Consider the following 19,043-nt stretch of genomic DNA (forward strand, 5'->3'; position numbering starts at 1 on the left):
TTGGAGATGGGTGTTATCAGTGCTGTATTGCGGGGAGAGGTAGTCTACCAAATGTGACGATATTATATTTTTTACCATCTGAGGTCAATGTAACAGTTACATCTGTAAGTCACTAGCTCTGTTTCAGTTTAACGTCTATAAACAGTTTCTTTACTTTAACATGTTCTTCTAATTTATGCTAACTTGTTTACCTTATTATTATTCTATATGCCTTACTCAAGACATTGGTAAGGGGGAGACCCCCCCATACACACACCTGCAACATTTGGCTACTTGTCCTACTCTGCTGTTTCCCCTCTAATTCCTGAGTAAATGAACCATGGAAGACATTTAGCATTTTATTGTGCTTTGCTTTCCACGGTGATCTCCCTTCGCTTTGTTCAAAGACCTCTTTCATGTCCCTCACGTCACTAATAGTAAGGGACATGACCGTTTCCATTTTTATGATGGCTATCTTTGCTGTTATCAGTAATGGATCCTACAAATTTGATAACTGCCTTGGTGACCCATTCACCATAAGAGACTCTGAATAGTTCATATTTTTCCAATTCCATCTTTGTCATGTATCCTAGTAATTATTTCCCACAATCCCTGCCTAAAGCCATACAGTTCAGGGTAATTTCAAAATTTATGTTGCCATGTTCCTCTCATATGAGGTTCTTGACTATGCTGGCAAATACTAGGGATGCCTGGAATGGAGTCTTGTCAGTTGCTGTTGTGTGTGAAAGCACTTACAGGGTGTTTTCCAGTGAGTATTGTAAGGTGTCTCACTCTAGGATAAGTAGTTCAAAGCATTCATTTACTAGATGCCATTAAGGCAATCGCCTAATGAACTATAATGTTTTTTTTCTAGATAACAGTGCAGACATTATAACCCTTGAGGCATTCTTGTAATAAAAAAGGAGATGAGCCAGTGTCAAATGTAGTTCTGATGCAACCCATATTGTCAGGGGACTGTTAGGGCTAGACTCAGCAGGACAGCTTTTAGGAAGGTTGCAGATGGCATGGTCATGGTGTCTGCTGCTCTTCAAAGGGTTACATTCAGCCAGAGGATAGTCAGCAGCACTCCTGAAGTCATCAAAGACAGGTGTCCGTACATAATGCGTGAGAAAAAAAAACACACTAATTCCTGCACCCTCCTCTGTAATGTCCTTGCAAGATGCCCTGGCCTGCCAGATGTCTGTATAAAACAACAGGTTCTCAACCTCCTACAAAAGACAGAATTATCCAAGAGGGCCCACTCTATCAGAGTGGGCAAGAATTTATTCCAGATTCTTTTTGGTTCCAAAGAAAACAAATGACCTCAGTCCATTATTGGGTGGCCTACACCAATACATTCCCTGAAAATTTCAGAATGATCTTGGTATCAGACAATTGTACCTTGTGTGTCACAAGGGGATTAGATGTGCTGCTTAGTCCTCCAGGATGCCTACCTTCACATAAAAATACACGAAAGTTCTCAGACATCACTGTGTATTTGGGTCAAACAAATCACTCGCTTACCAGTTCAGGAGTTTGCCTTTCAGTCTAAGAACAGCTCACAGGGTGTTCTTCAAATGTAAGGCAGTAGTTGCAGCCCACCAACAGCTGTAGTGGATCAGAAACCTTTCCATACTTGGGTGATTAGCTCCTTTTATGCAGCCCCTTTAGACTAATTGGTTTAGCACAGTCAGTCACTAATAAGGTTGTATCCCTCTCTGGTCATTACAGTCAAACTTGTCTTCTCAAAGTGGTGTTTCTTTGGCTGTACTTTGTCATCTTAGTCAGTAGAATTTTTCTTTATAGCTGAATGTCAAATACTCCAAGTTGTCTTGTGAGACCCAAGTGTTTCTCCAAAACCCACTGCAGAATCCTCTCTCAAGAGTTTTGTGGTATATGGTAGTAACTATTTAAGCAGTAACCGATGATGTGGTGTGGTATATTGAAGATGTACCCATGGTTGGTGTGGTTTAATCATGAGGACAAAGCCCAGTGATTGAATAAAGCCAACCGTGGGTAACTTTCAGTATACCACAACCACGGAATCGGTTATTGCTATTTGTACAATGACATTATTTAAGAAAAAAAATACTTATTTTTCTTAAATAATGTCTTTGTATAATGGTGCGCTACTGTTCTTCCGCAGCTGGTGGTATTACTGCTGCCTTGTTTTGATGTACTGCACATGCGTATGGGACTTCCGTTCCCACGCATACCCAGTACATCAGTGCTTTGAAAAGGAAGCAATGGAGAAAAGAAAGTCTCCGTTGCTCCGTTTTTCTTTTCTTTTTTTTTTTTTTTTTTTATTAAAAAAAAAGTTTGGGCTACTTTAGGGGTAGGAGAGAGAGAGAGAATGGAGGAATTGCAAAGAAAATCAGGTATGTGCCTTTAATGTTAAATGATATACCTGATTTTCTTTGTATTTCTTCCATTCTGCCTCTCTGGTATGTCCGGAGTATGAACTATTTTTTTCATTTTTGTTGGGGGAAAAAGTAAAAGTTTTGGAATATACGAACGGAAAGAAGTCTGGGTGACTGGACCTTTTTCTGTTGGTATATTCTGGGATTTATAAAGGGCACGCTGGTTGGGCTTGGCCAATCAGCTTGCACATTTTCAAATACCAATGGCCAGTCATTGTATAATTTCTTGGTGCCCATGCCAAATCATACATTATAATGTTGCACTGGATACTGTAAGAGCAGTAAATTCAGCAGGAACAGCTCCTCTCTGAGAGCATCCACATAACCAAATGCAGTAGGAATCCACTTGCTTGGTAAGTGTTAGGAGACGTTTGTTGTGGCCAATTTCTTTCAAGTGCAGTGCTACCACAGATGCATCTGTCTGGCAGAGGCATTTCCATGGACAAACTATTTTGTGGAATCACAGACCCACATCTTAGAGCCAAGGGCTGTGCAATAGATATTGAAGGCCTTCCAGTACACTCTTCACAAAATAATGGTAGTACTGTGGTACATCAGCAGGTGGAGGGGGACTCATTCATGTCCCCTTTACAGAAAAGGGAAGTGGTCATAGACAGCTTTCACTTTCTGATGACAGCAGACATTTCTCGAAGAAGACAGCTCACTAGGTGAAAGCCTCCTCCTCCTTCTCTCACATTGAATGTTAAGTCAAGGGATAGCCAACAAGATCTTTTGCAGATTGAGAGAGAGAGACAGTAATCAACCGTTTTGCCTTTCCATTAAATACAAAGAGTTGCCTGTACTTATCACTCATCCCCACCCCTTATAAAAGCCAGTGAGACATGTGCTAGTGGAGCAATAGGCTACTTCATGTCCCCAGCAACACTGCTGGTAGCTAGGTTCACCCAGGAAGGCGTAGCATGTTAAGCCACAGTAATTCTCTTAACTTCTTCTTTAGCCCTGCCAAACAACTGCATCCACACCTGTTGGATGGACTTTCTACTCATTCCCTTCAAAAATCTGATGCCTCCCTCTTCTGGCAAACCTTATTAAGACCTTGCTACACCAAAATTGAGCTTCTCCAGCTTATAAAAACAAATGGATGCACTTCTCCATATGAATGTAGGGCTAAAGTGTACACCCTAAGTCAGCATATCTTTCTGCAGTGCTGCAAAATGTCTTGGACATGTCTGACAGATGGCTTAGTTATTCCTCCATCATGGTTTGCCTTATAGCAAATTGATTTTCACTTAGGTGTGTAGTCTTTTTTACTTTTTTCTGAGTCAGCAAACCCCATTCTATCCTAGGACCTTTGTTTTATAGTGGTGAAGATAAACAAGTCACCATTTGCACTGGCAGCTGTTAATGATCTAAGAATTCTATTTTGGAAGACTCATTTCTTTGTCACCATAACTTCAGCAAGGAGGAGCACAGATTTACAAGCTTTGTCAGTCAGGTCTTCGTGTTTAGTCTTCCATTAAAAATGGGTAGCCATCAGAACTAACTGCCTTTTCATGCCTGAAGTTGCCACTGATACTAAAAGTCGAGTCATCATCCTCCTGGTAATCTTTCCTTCTTAGTCCAGCAGTTATTCCATTGTGTGGACTTTCATAGACAGTCACATTTTTATTTGTTTATCTTAATTGGACATTACAAGAGAGTGACAAATAACTACTAATATGCCTCTTCCTCAAAGAGAAGAGAAGTCTAAATGTCCAAAATAACACTGGGTGGTTAGCAGGCTGGATAAAATTCTGCTATCTAAAAATGGGGAAACTGGTCAGCTACTCCAAAAGCCCATTCAAACAGAATCATTGACGCATGTATCATCTTTTCTATGTAGTTCTTCAGTAGATGACATACATGCTGTGGCCATCTGGTCTTAACTAAATTCCTTCTCCAAACGCTACAAACTGAACATGACTTTGAGAACAAGACAATCCTTTGGAGCTACCAGTGTCAAAGGAATGTTGTCATGACCAGAAACACCTAGAAGTATTAGTTATTTTGTCTTGAAGATTACTAAAGATGCATCACTTTTCATCGGATATGAAAGCTTATCTATAATAAGTATGATCTATCGCTGTAAACAGTTTTTGCCCCATCCTCTAGATCGGGATGATCTGGCTTCTACTGCTTCTTGTTCTTTTCTAGTTTCCCTAATTTTTGTGAATCTGGCCAACAGATGCCAATATTTAACTTCATCAGAACAATTGCAGGGCAAGGCGGAGAGAAACATGGTGAGATTAGAGAGGGATCAAAGCTCCTTGAGAAGGCTTTGGGTGCTAGATGGTCTCAATGCCTGTGGCATGAAGTCCTGATGTAGAAGATGGATCAAACTTCTCACAGATGTCACAATAATAAGTATGCAACTTTCATTTAAGAGATCAGAAGGTGAAGTTAATCTACAAATAAAAATGTAGACTAATCAAAACCCTCCGTGTGGTGCAGTTGTGCATGCTTACTTTTCAGGCCAGTTGCGTCTAAAACAATATACCTTTATATAGATTTAAGTCATTTGAGTATAAGATTCTTAGCTTGTAATTTCCATAATGTAGATATCCACCCATACTTTACAATTGTGTTACTGCTTGATTTGGAAAATTAGAGTTTCCAAGTTCTGTGCTGCTGAAGGCCATCATGCCATTTATCAAGCCCCATGCTGCAGTGTACAAAAGACATGTCTGTTGTAATGATGCATGCCGTTTACTGTTCATCTGGTTTGAGTTATGGAGTTCAGATTTTGTGATCATGGTACTCGCATGTTGTTTTTTGTTTTTTTGGTCTTTCTTTCTGTTTGCTTACTCTTTTTTTTTTTTTTTTTTTTTAGAAGTAGGCACTGTAACTGCTGAAGATCCTTTCATGATTTCTTCTATTTTTATTTATGTGCTTGCATCAGTGAAAGATGAATTTCATCAAAAGGGTAATGAATACAGCCACAAGGATCACAATTCCAAAGGGATATGTTTATTCTTCTGGCTATAAAATGCGGATTACCAGTAAACAAAGAATAATGTATAACGTTTTGCAGGAAGAAGGTGCCCTGTTAACATATTTTCCTCTTCTGGACATGTAAGCAAATTGGTATATACTGGAGCAGATTATGGTCCTGTGGTAGTGCTCCCAAATTTCTCCAGCAGCTATATGGCATTAGCTATTGTAAATTTTAATACTGTTTTACCTGCTGTTCTTATTGAAGTTCCATGGCATGTTTTTCTTTGGGCCTTGTAAGGAGGATGTTTAGGTAGTTCTGCTTTAATCAGTGTGATGTAATTTTATGAAAGTTTATAAAAAGACAATTCCTCTTTGGGATGTGTCCTTAGAGTGTGTATGCTTGGGGCACTAGAAGACTAAATCCCTTTTGAATTGCACTGTATATGGCTGTGTTCTTTATTGCATGTTCTTTGTTTACTGCATGAATTGATGCTGCTTGTTAAACCTTTCAGCCATTTTTATTAAATACAATATGCATTTCATACTCCACTGTGTGTCTGAAACTGTCTTTGATGTTTCCTGTGAATTGTTGAGGTTAGCTGCACAAGACTTGACGTGGTTGTTTAATGCCTGTTTGCAGTCTCTGCTCCAAAGAGTTTGTACTGAATGCTTGCCTTATTTGTTTGCCCAGCTCATACTTAAGTATTTGCATATTTGCAGTACAAATGCTAAAGCAAAGTCACACGATTAAGATGAGACCTCCCTAAATTTGATCATGTACTATAAAATATGAGGCTTGAGAAGCATCTTGGAGTGAAGTCTGTAGAGGTGAACATAGGAGGTTTTAAATTACAGTTCAGTAAGATTAATGAAGATTGGTAGTACTTTGTATATGAAAACAAAACAAATTTCATATTTTGTGGGAACGGGTTAAAAATTAACTGATTTTCATTCCAGTAATTATGAATATCAATAATGAGTTATGAAATGACTTGAGCAAAGTTGTTTTCAGAAATCACACTAACATCTTAAGCAATGTTTGCTAATGTGGTATGTTAACAGATGCAATATGCGGGTCTGTATCATAAGAGCGAAAGTTCAAAAGAACGAACGCTCAAACATCGAAAAGGCACAAACATCGAGCATTATATTGTGTGAGGCTGCACCCCCTCCCCTCACACCCACCGCTAAATATATATTCCAACTCCGAGGTCGCACTACAGTGAGCAAAGGGCAAATATTCCTATCCTCACTGTTCTGCCACCCCAGAAAAAGTGTTTCGATATCTGGCATTTTCGTTAAGAGCATTCATTCTTTTGAACTTTTGCTCTGATGATATAGACCCCAATATGCAATACATCTGTTAATGTTCATAAATATAGTTACCATGTTATTTCCAGAGAAAGTGGTCATTGATGTTTCCATTTTAAATACAACTCTCAAAAACACAGCTAAGGTTAGAAAAAGGAGTGATGAAGGAAGTATTGAAAAATGTAAACCTTCCACTTTTTTGTCATGTGAGAAGAATGTTTGTTCTTTATTTTATATGCATAGGTAAGGTTGTTGGGTAGAAAGCATCTTTCTGTGTAGGTGTCCTTTAGGTGCTGTCTCTGTATGTGTGAAACTGCAGGGAAAAATAGATTTTTATGAGACTGGCACATATGTATATTTTTCAGCCATTCTTCTTTTAAGATCACTGTTGGAAGTCCTTACTACTGGGGCTCGGCCACTAGTTGCCCCCTGTAGGTCCTACATGATTTCAGTGCTTAGGATCCTTCCCTCTTGGTGTGGCATAGTCCAACTCTGATGCTTCCTAGCTTGCCAGTATAAGTTGGACATTGGCTTATGTAATTTCAGAACTTTCTTGCTGATTCAAAAATCAAGATGCCCGCTTTGCTTTTCCTCATGACATTTAGTCTTTGTGGTCTTTCATGTGGTTGTATGATTTGAGTTCAGGACATATGTACCCTGATGGGAACCATTTTTTTCTTCATAATTTTATACTTGGGTACATCTGTTTGGTATCCTTATGTTTCTAGGACATTATTATACAGACCTGGCTGAATGAGAATGTTATTCCTCATCTGGCAACTGCAGTGTCCTCTGGGCTTTCTTTAATTCAACTTCTTAAACTGGATAACATTTGGGATAAAGTTGCACTGCAATTTACTTTTTACTTATTTTTCCTGCTTTATGATTGACAGCAGTCAAAATTGATTTTATTAACTCATTTGAGTATGTTGTGGCTACAAAAGCTAACCATGGCTGCTGCTTCATCTGCCATCCTCCCAGCTGTGTATTAATTCAAAAGTTTACAGACTGCCTTCTTGACAAAGTAATTGGTATCCACTAAATGGTTAGTGATGGATGACTTCAATATCTGCCTCAATGTTGTCTGTGAATTCCTCTCCATTATCAAGGGTTCTGACTTCATTCACATGGTTGCCACTACTTCCCATCAAATTTTGACCTACTCTTAATTCAGTGTTTCTGACATGGAGGTGTAATGTGACTTATGGGTGTTATTACCACCTTGATCAGGTTGCAGCAACGTTATCCCAGTTACAGATTCCCATTCTTTAATGGGATGCAGGAGTCTCAAAGCTGTAATAGTTGATCACTTTGCTCCTAATCTTCCAGTAGTTCCTCTCTGTACCCAGTGCATGTGGACCAGATGAGCATTCTTGCAGCCTGCAATATGGCCTTGAGATCCTCCCCTTGATCTACTTACCTCATTTCATATTTGACCTGTCCACTTTGCCCTGCCTGAGCTTTGGTTTGACCTTTAGTTCCTTCAGGCTAGGAGATGGGATTTGGGGGTAGAGCATAAATGAAGGTGGTTCCAGCCTCTCTGATGATAAGCGTACTGCTTGATGAGCACTGTGATGCCTGTTTCAAGCTGAGATCTTGCATAGTAAGTCACTGTGAATACTTGCCTCATTTAACAAAACCAGCTTTACTGATTCAGTTGATAATCACCTTAAGCTTACCAGTCCTACCACCTGTAGAACATATTCTTCAGAAAAAGGCAAGTTCCCTGCTCAGTTCTTTGTAGCTAAACTTGTGTCATTGAATTGTTTTCTGCTACTGTGCTAAGTTCAGAGGAGCTTATGGTACTTTTGAGGAAACTTGCCCATGGAACTAATGTGCATTTCAGTGTACTACTTTCATGTGTTCTTTACCTTGGTTTCCAGCATGCAGCCAGTTATCTGGATCTTGTAATCATACCGTACAAGACCGATTCTTTGACTTTGTTTAGCTCTGAGATTTATAAAATTGTTTTCTTTTCTTTGGGTATGAGAACATTTCCACTTGCAATAAAGGACGTCTTGATGACTCCATCTTACAATAGTATAATTTAGATCCCAGTGATCTTGATAATTTACAACCTCATCCTGCATTTGTTGGTAAGATTATCTAGACTAATGTTCCCTGCTTCATTTTGTCCTACAGAGATATCAAGTTTGATGTAATTCAGTCTGGTTTTCATTTGACACAGGACCGAGACAGTCCTTGCATGGGTTTTCTGCAATTACTATAATGACAAGTGACTATGATGTTTGCAGATGACATTGTGATCTGTAGTGAGAGTAGGGAACAGGTGGAGGAGAACCTGGAGAGGTGGAGATATGCTCTAGAGAGAAGAGAAATGAAGGTCAGCAGGACTAAGACAGAATATATGTGTGTGAATGAGAGGGAGGATAGAGGAATGGTGAGGATGCAGGGAGTAGAGGTGGCGAAGGTGGATGAGTTTAAATACTTGGGATCAACAGTTCAGAGTAATGGTGAGTGTGGAAGAGAGGTGAAGAAAATAGTACAGGCAGGATGGAGTGGTTGGAGAAGAGTGTCAGGAGTGATTTGTGACAGACGAGTGCCAGTAAGAACGAAAGGGAAGGTCTACAAGAGGGTAGTGAGACCAGCTATGTTATATGGGTTGGAGACAGTGGCATTGACAAAAAGACAGGAGTCAGAGCTTGACGTGGCAGAGTTGAAGATGTTAAGATTTGCACTCGGTGTGACGAGGATGGACAGGATTAGGAATAAGTATATTAGAGGGTCAACCCAGGTTGGAAGGTTTGGAGAGAAAGCCAGAGAGGCAAGATTATGTTGGTTTGGACATGTGCTGAGGAGGGATGCAGAGTATATTGGGAAAAAGATGCTAAGGATGAAGCTGCCAGGTAACAGGAAAAGAGGAAGGCCTAAGATAAGGTTTATGGATGCGGTGAGAGAGGACATGCAGGTGGCTGGTGTGACAGAACAAGATGCAGAGGACAGGAAGAAATGGAAACAGCTGATCTGCTGTGGCGACCCCTGATGGGAGCAGCCGAAAGAAGAAGGCTATAATGACAAGTGATCAACTGTCTTAGTCCATTTTGGTCCTTCTTGGTCTGTCTTCATTATTTGACATAGTGGGCCATGCAATCCTTTTGCCCCATTTGTGGTTTTCCTGTGGAGTTACTAATACTCTCTTTATTTTAATTTCTCCAAATCCTTTGGGTTTCTAATACCATGACAGGAATGAATGCCATTCCTAAGTCAAAGTATGATTAAAGTTCATGAAGTTAGTATTTTCAATTTTTGATGTCAGCCAGAAGTGCCTTTCACAGCACCCACAAAGTGCCCAGTAATGACGACTCCTGCAGTTCATATGGAGCTTACATGTATTGGTAACCTATCTAAATATGATTATAGATTTATTTTTATAAGACCCTTTGCTCCTACTACTATTGGAACTGCCTGGGTATCTTTATTCTACATTGCTGTCATTTCTGCCTGGAAATCCTGATATTTTATGGCTTTGTGTCTCTCTGTGCAAGACATTGTAGTCACTGGGTGTAGTGATTTCAGTGATCAATGCTACTTTCGCCTTCTTTTCATGGAACACTGTGTCTGGTCTTCTCGCATCTGTCTATTGAGCTGTTGGTAATGTGTGATCCCATGTGATGTTGGCTTCATAAGGTTCTATGATGCTTTGTGGCTCATGTTTCCAGTGTTTTTCAGCTACTTCAGTGTTATAATATTTGCACAATCCCCAGTGCAACAATCTTGCCACATTGTTATGCCTTTCAGTATGCAGTCCTCCTGCCATTAGTATAGCACAACCAGCAACAAGGTATGCAGTTGTTTCCAGTTCTATTTTGCAAAACCTACATTTGTCTATTTCTCCCACATATTCAATGGACTTTGTAAACCAATGTGTATGTAGCCCACTGTCTTGAGCTGCCAATGTTAACCTTTCATCTTTTGGCTTGAATTCACCTCTCCTTAACCATTCCTGCGTTCGATCCTGATCAACATGAGGATACTTGCATCTGTATTTACGCATTTTCCACATTTCTTGCCTTGCCATCTGATCCTTCAGTTTATAATCTTTCTTTTGTTTTTTGGCACTTTCAGTTGTTGCCTGATTTTTATCTACTTCTGGTTTTATTTCTATTCCCACTTGACGCCGATATGCTTCTGCTGGACTAAGAATGTAAGTCATCTTAGATTTATTCTCTTTATGTTGAGGTTTTGTGAAGTCAACATATATGTATGCACTCCCACGATTGCAGATTTGTACATGTAATCAGTTTCAAGGAGGCCCATGCCGCCTTCGGAATGGGGGATACGTAATGTTAGTCTGTACTTACTTTTGTAAATCATTTGAGCATGAAGCATCCTTCTTGTTTTTCGGTCTAATCTATCCAACACCTTTTGGGGCCAGTCAGTTACGCTAAAACTGCAACTTAGGACAGGAAGAGCAAATTGGTTTACAGCTTGAATTTTGTTCCTAGATGTCAACACTGTTTTCAGGATTAATTTAAGTCTTCTAAAATATCCCTTACTAAGTTTTATTCGCATTTGTTCATGTTTTATTGTTTTCATCAATTCTTGCTTAGTTGTTTTTTTATATCACATTCGTGTCCCAGACTGATGTTTTCTTGGTGCTGCAGCTTTCCTGCTTTAAAGGTTGATTTTGCACATTTATCAAGACCAAATGACATTCTTATATCATCTGGAAAAGTTTTGACTACTTGCAGTTGTGCTTTCAGTTCCTCATCTGATGAGCTATGTAGTTTTAAATCATTGACAAAGAGAAGATGAGAGATCTTTAATATTTTGTTGCTTTCTGGGAGCCAAATTATAGCCATGACCTAATCTGTTAAGCAGACAGTTTAATGGATTAAGAGCAAGACAAAAGAGCAACGGTGACAGTCACCCTGGAATATCCCCCTTTGGATTTTTATCCCTGGAATAATAATTTGTCCTTTATCGTGGCTTAATTGCAAAGTGGTCTGCCACTGTTTCATGGTCACGGTAGTGTAGGGTGTGTCTTATACATACATTTTTAAGCACTCTTTTATCCATGAACGTGGGATGCTATCAAATGCTTGTATGTAGTCAATCCATGCCATACTTGGGATTCTTCCCTGTTTTACAATTCTCCACTATGACTTTCTTTATTAACAAATAATCCTTTGTTCCATATGACTTGCTTTTATTGCCCTTTTGTTCTGTTGCCATAACTGAGTTTTCTTCTAAATGAGTATAAACTCTGTTGGCATCAATTCCAGTGTACAGTTTATACTTCTTCAGAAGGCAGGTTATTGGTCTGTAATTTTTAGGGTAGCTTGCAGGTTCACTCTTATGTAGGAGGGTTGTTTTTCCTGTTAGACAGGCTGGTGTCTGTTCGAGGTGCACATATAACTAGTTCTTACTCTTGGCTAAATCTTCATGCAGAGATGTTAATACTTTTAACTAGACGATGGGTACTACATCTTGGCCTGAGATTTTCCAATCATTCTGGCTGTTACTTCATCCCATTTCATATCCCGTACCATAAGTAATGGCCCCTCACAAATCAGCTTTCACCCCTATGATATGGAAGAAATGGGTGGTTACAGGCAGGCACTGGAGAACAAAAAAAAGTTTCAAGATAAAGACATTTTCTTTCTATCCTCTGTGAGTCTGCATTGAAATTCTGCTGTCTTTGTTTGAGATATTTGATTGCTAAGTTATCAATGTTTTGAACTGATTTGATTTTCTGTGATCTTGTCCTCCACAGAAACACCTGGCTTTGCTAGTCCCATTACCAGGACTGAGACATGCTCCAAAGCTCACATTTGATTAATGTGTAACCTCTGAAATCCCACTTAAAAAGCTGGTATTTCTCTGTAGGCACTGATTGGTCAAAGAAACTCACAGCAGCAGCCTGTGACTAAAATTTTGTGTTTTCAGCAGTGCTGTCAAAACCCACCCACCCAGATACTGGGCCTAGCATCTCAGTCAGTTATTCCCATAGCCAGGGCTGCGACAGGTCGTGTAGCTCACAGTTTTTGCACCTGGCTCATTGTGCAGACACTCACACACAGAGGTGCACACAGTCTTGATCTCATCAGCACCTCCATTGAGTTCTGAAAGCCTGGAGTGCTGGAGGTGGACTTGATTATGTTGAGGGCTATTTGTAAAAAAGCAGCTGAAATTTGGTAGAAACACTTTTAATAGAAATGGTAAGGCAGTGACTTCCTGTAATGTTTTAAATATGTTTTAATGAGATTCAGTCGCTTCATTGTGCTACTGAATGCCACTTAGCAGCCTGGGTTGTCCCTTTAAAAGGGTCTTTGGACCAGTTCATTAGAGTGGTTCAGCTAGTAAAGATGTGCAGCAGGTAAGGGTGATAGGATAATGAGGGAAACGTACTCACAACCGAGGAGAGTGTGTTGAGCAGATGGAAAGAGTGCTTTGAGGGGCTGATGAATGAAGAGAATGAGAGGGAGAGAAGGCTGGATGATGCGCGGATAGTGAATCATGAAGTGCAGTGGATTAGCAAGGAGGAAGTAAGGATAGCTATGAAGAGAATGAAGAATGAAAAGGCTGTTGGTCCAGATGTGACATACCTGTGGAAGCATGGAGGTGTTTAGGTGAAATGGCAGTGGAGTTTTTAACTAGATTGTTTAATGAAATCTGGGAAAGTGAGAGGATGCCTGAGGAATGGAAAAAGTGTTTTGGTACCGATTTTTAAGAATAAGGGTGATGTGCAGAGCTGAAGTAACTACAGAGGGATTAAATTGATCAGTCGCAGCATGAAGTTATGGGAAAGAGTGGTGGAAGCTAGGTTAAGAAGGGAGGTGATGATTAGTGATCAGCAGTATGGTTTCATGCCAGGAAAGAGCGCTACAGATGCGATGTTTGCTCTGAGAGTATTAATGGAGAAGTACAGAGAAGGTCAGAAGGAGTTGCATTATGTCTTTGTGGACTTAGAGAAAGCATATGACAGGGTGCCTAGAGAGGAGTTGTGGTATTGTATGAGGAAGTCGGGAGTGTCAGAGAAGTATGTAAGAGTGGTACAGGATAAATACGAGAGTAGTGTGACAGCGGTGAGGTCTGTGGTGGGAGTGACGGATGCATTTAAGATGCAGGTGGGATTACATCAAGGATCAGCTCTGAGCCCTTTCTTATTTGCAATTGTGATGGACAGGTTGACAGACGAGATCAGACAGGAGTCCCCGTGGCCTATGATGTTTGCAGATGACATTGTGATCTGTAGTGAGAGTAGGGAACAGGTGGAGGAGACCCTGGAGAGGTGGAGATATGCTCTAGAGAGAAGAGGAATGAAGGTCGGCAGGACTAAGACAGAATATGTGTGTGTGAATGAGAGGGAGGTTAGAGGAATGGTGAGGATTCAGGGAGTAGAGGTGGCGAAGATGGATGAGTTTAAATACTTGGGATCAACAGTTCAGAGTAACGGTGAGTGTGGAAGAGAGGTGAAGAAGAGAGTTCAGGCAGGATGGAGTGGGTGGAGAAGAGTGTCAGGAATGATTTGTGACAGACGAGTACCAGTAAGAGTGAAAGGTAGTGAGACCAGCTGTGTTATATGGGTTTGAGACAGTGGCATTGACAAAAAGGCAGGAGTCAGAGCTTGACGTGGCAGAGATGAAGATGTTAAGATTTGCACTGAGTGTGACGAGGATGGACAGGATTAGGAATAAGTATATTAGAGGGTCAGCCCAGGTTGGAAGGTTTGGAGACAAAGCCAGAGAGGCAAGATTATGTTGGTTTGGACATGTGCTGAGGAGGGATGCAGAGTATATGGGAAAAAGATGCTAAGGATGAAGCTGCCAGGTAAAAGGAAAAGAGGAAGGCTTAAGATAAGGTTTATGGATGTGGTGAGAGAGGACATGCAGGTGGTTGGTGTGACAGAGCAAGATGCAGAGGACAGGAAAAAAATGGAAACAGTTGATCCACTGTGGCAACCCCTAACAGGAGCAGCCGAAATAAGAAGAAGAAGTAAACAAGTAAGAGAATAAATGTGTCAGTGCTACAGTTAAATTTAGCAGCACTGTTTGTTTATGATCTTTCAGGACACTACAATGCAAGAGGTTTGGTACTGTAGTGCTGCTTGCACAGCTTGTTTTGTGGATGCCATGCAGGCAATGTGTTTTGCTGAACTGTGAGTGTGACTATGTTAAAAATGAGCTTTAGTCATGCACTTGCTGCTCTGCATCAGGACAGGAGTTAACCGTTCCTTATTCAACCTGGGGTTATACTGTGTTGTGCTACAAGTTGAACACCAACTATTGTTTCTGTCCTTTTAAAAATTTCTATGTAAAATTACAAAAGTATATTGGTAGAAGTAGTTTTGATGCAAAGGAAAATGTTTACTGACACATGGTGTGAAATAACAGTTTATGATCAGTACATTATGCACTAATTTTTCTCTGTTGTTTTTTTCCCCACTGTGTTAAAAAAAAATATTCAACCTGTGATTCCTTGTCTTTCACAGTTTTCAGCAAGCCAATGAAAATCAAGACTGCTGAATCAGTTCTATCATTGTAACACCCATTTTTGGTAATCTTATTTGGTTCTTTCCCCTAGGTTTTAACACCAGCTCAAATGTTGTAATCCTTGCAGGGACAAACCGCCCCGATATCCTTGATCCTGCACTTTTGAGACCTGGACGCTTTGATCGTCAGATTTACATTGGTAAGCTTATAGAAACAGTATATTAAAACCTGCCTTTCTTTTCATTACAGGCTGTGGTTTGTGCCTACCTTTGTGAGTATCCCCCCCAGTATGCAAAAATATTAATAGCCATGAATAACTGGTATGGTTAGATACGAAGTGTAGCTATGGCTTGGACATTTGTATGCTGTTATCTCTGTTTGTAGTGCCTGACTTTTATTATACTACATCTGTCCTTTTCCTGGTCCCAGTTCTTCACTTTTGATGATTTGGAATTGGCCAGTCCTAAATCCCTTCGCCAGCCAGACCTGTTACCACTTATGGTACCTTTGCACAGTTTACTTGAAACTCTACCTTTGGCCTCTAGAACTTCTTGCTCTCTGAAGGAAGAGTTCACCACAAAGGTGTTATATATTTTGTGAAGTGAATTTGAAGTTAATTTTTGTGACTGCTAAGCACTTGGTGCTGAAGCTTTAGCAATTCCCTGAGCTTGCAGCAGCTTTTGTTTATAATACATTATCTCTTCAGGTTTGATTTTAGAATGTTTGCAATAACATCTTTGAAAAGATAAAAAGTAGAAGAGAAGATTATTAATATTCACAGGAAAGCACTGTAGAACCTTTTGTCCAACAGCATAACTGCTCTCAGCATTGTTCAATGTCAAATGTGATTGTATTTTTCAGTTTGTCAGCTTTACATTGAAATCAGCTCTTGCCTCTTGCTGTTTTTTTTTCCTTCCTGAAGGTAAATTTTCCAAACAAAATTAAATTGGTCACTAAACCTTTTAAATATGACTTTTGAGTTTTACATTTCTGAATGTATTTTAAAGAATTCTGACATTTGCTGTCTTTACCCTTTAAATCATAAAACACAGGCTCACTATCGAGGGGAGAAAGATGCCCCTTTCCTAGCCCCTGGGAATTTTTCTTTGAGTTTATTGATGATAATACAGAGAAAAGTCCTAACAAACAGGGTTTTTGCAAGTGGATATTTCTGGTAATGTTACTTTTTGGGGTTGTTTTGTAGTTAGTGGCAGACCACATTAATTAGTTAGATCTTGAGTTTCTGAATCAAGATGGTATTACAGGTTTGTTGATAACCGCCCTCCCCTCCCCAAACTCTCTCCAGGAATGTTTTCTGCCAAACTAGTGATGCTTTTAGAACTTTGCAAAGTACTTTTTCACACTCTAAAGGAAATGAAAGTGAAGGCCAAACAGGACTGTTGAATTATCTTTGGAAACCTGCCCAGGAAAACACCTCAACAAAGACAAATAGATGTCTACTACATGGTGGCATTTGGGGCAAGTGTCAGTGTGTTTAATGGTTGAGCCACTGTTGAGGTTTTAAGAGTTTGGAAGACAAGTAGATGCATTTAGAAAATCATCATTTGTATCTTTTAGGACTGATATGTGTTACTGCTGCCCAGATATTGCTGCTGCTTTCTCAGGAAATTAATTATTGCATGAAGAAACTGTGCAACTTTGACATAGATGGAGAGGGAAGAAAATGCAGCTATAACATCAGGATAATCTCTGACGGTTTGGGCTACACATGCAAAGTTGCCAACCAAAGTGGAGGACTAAAGCTTGCTTGGTCCAGAAGACTGCTTTGACCGTCATGCTAGTGGTAGTAAGGTAGGCCAGTAGCCTCTCTTCTCCACTGTTGAAGTGATGACACTCATGGCAGTTCTCCACATTGTGCTCCTTTGCAAACTAATATCTGTGCAGACTTTAATAATTTGATGTTCGTGGGAGGAATTCAAAGATTTGCTACTAGGTATCGAATTTGGAAACTTTTCAACACTGCACTTAAGGACAGAAACTTGCAGTGCGAGTAGCAGAAAATAACTGAATTTTCCGGGCTAGTCACATTTAAGTAGATTGTGTGATATTATGGAGTACAAATATTAAAATATGTAATAAAAATAATATTTCTTCCAAAATATCATTTTTGACAACTTTAACTTGAGAATGAAGACTATTAAATAGGAAATGTATACTGCTGTCAAAAATGGCTATAGTTTACACAGGTTGAATCAGATCACATTAACAATTCTACATAAAGCTGCTGTTGTAATGTGAAAGCAGTTTCAATTGCTATTTGTTGTTTGGTTGAGGTATAATCCTATTTAACCCATTTTAGATACAGCCTGGTAAAATAATAGGTTTTACTTTCAACTTAGTTTCTTCACAAGTCTATTCTCTCCAAAAGTACTAGCACCAGGGTCCTAAATCTTCACAAACAGATAAAGAAAACATGGAAGGACAGGGTTATAACCTAGTGCCTCAGAAACATCTGGAATAAACTTCTGCTTGTTAAGCAATTTGACTCGCTATCTTATTTTAATCATAACCTAGATGACTGGACAGGTATCCAAAAATTTACTACAGGATTGACTGGTACGGCCTTTCTGGAGAAATGTGCTACCTGAGAGAGGATACTGACAAAGAGACAATGGTTGTGCAACTCAGTGGCCTTGCAGTAGCTATGAATCTATAAATAATATCAGATGAGATTATGTGAGATACATACTCTCTCATTTGAAGTATAAGGCAGCATACCAAGTATATGCCTTATAAAATGCTTCAAAACTTTGTAGGAATAGTTGAATGTAGAGTTAACAGTATTGTTGTTGTCTTTCGGCTTTTCCCGGTTAGGGGTCGCCACAGCGGAACTCCGGTCCGCTAATGATTGGCAGTAGATTTTGACAAACGCCGAGGTGCCAGCTCGACGTTCAACCTTCAACGAAGGCACGCCCATTTACGCATGTCTTTCGAACGCCCACCCAACCGTGGAGAGGACATGCAGACTACACACAGAAGGCACTCCCCACATTCCAGCCGAGAATCGAACGGGAGAACCTCTTGCTGTGTGGCAACAATGCTACCGCTGCACCACAGAGTTAACAGTATTAAGGTACAATATTTATAAGACTGATTGAAATACATTGTGCTTACTCTTAGAAGCCTGATTTCAAAATGATGTGTATGTATGTTATGTATATGTGTGTGCACACAAGTGTGAAAGAGTAAGGTAAAGGATGATGTAATTGAAGGGTGGGAGTGGTGAGCAGGAAAGGAGCTGGTTCAAGTGAATGGGTTGGAAGGAGCAGGAAACTTGCTGTTTCAGAAAAGCTTTTATTTTAGTTTGAAGTATGAAAGTGGAGACGTATGTCTGTGGAAATAAAATCCTAGGTTCTTGAACTGAGAATAGAGAAGGCTTCATCTTAAGAAGTCAGTAGTGGTTGCTGTTAGGAGAGGGTGTTTATTAAATTGAGTTGGGATGAAAAAGGGATGTGCTCTGGAGTATAACTTAGAAAACAGTTGTGGGGAAATGTCAAACTTATTTAATAGGTAGCTAGTTAGCATGCGAGAGAGAAAAGTTTAGTGCTGTTCAAGTCAATGGGAAAGAAAAATAAATCTGCTTTTGCTGTTAGAAAGTATTCAGGGATTTTATACAGTTTTCTGTTAGAGGAGTTTTAGATGAGAGGGAAGGGTTGTGTACTCTGTCTAAGCTTGAAATAATCCTTACCTTTAGAGTATGCCGTTTATTGAATTTAATAGACATTATGCTGTAAAATTCATTGGTAGGTAATTCATATGGAAGAGATGTAATTGCCGCGTAGGCTGTTCTTGTAATGGTTGTAACTTTGAACAGACTTAAATGTGTTCCATTTCATCAAATGTAGTCTTATGTCCGGTGTATACCATTCAGTTATGCTGTTGGTGAAGTGTACATTCATTTGAAGGTGATGAGGCTTTAAAG

The 19,043-nt window shown here is 39.8% G+C and overlaps 1 protein-coding gene across 1 annotated transcript in view; it reads left to right on the forward strand.

Annotated features, from left to right (window-relative positions):
- LOC122810226 (AFG3-like protein 1) overlaps positions 1 to 19,043 on the forward strand; it is a 1,103,851-nt gene that overhangs the window by 629,578 nt on the left and 455,230 nt on the right. Inside the window, exon 11 of the mRNA XM_044081735.1 lies at positions 15,192 to 15,299. Within this exon, the coding sequence (XP_043937670.1) occupies positions 15,192 to 15,299 (108 nt within the window). The remainder of the gene's footprint in view (positions 1 to 15,191; positions 15,300 to 19,043) is intronic.

This window comes from Protopterus annectens, chromosome 8.part1 (assembly GCF_019279795.1).
Source record: "Protopterus annectens isolate FY-2018-M chromosome 8.part1, PAN1.0, whole genome shotgun sequence".
Classification (NCBI taxonomy): domain Eukaryota; kingdom Metazoa; phylum Chordata; order Ceratodontiformes; family Protopteridae; genus Protopterus; species Protopterus annectens.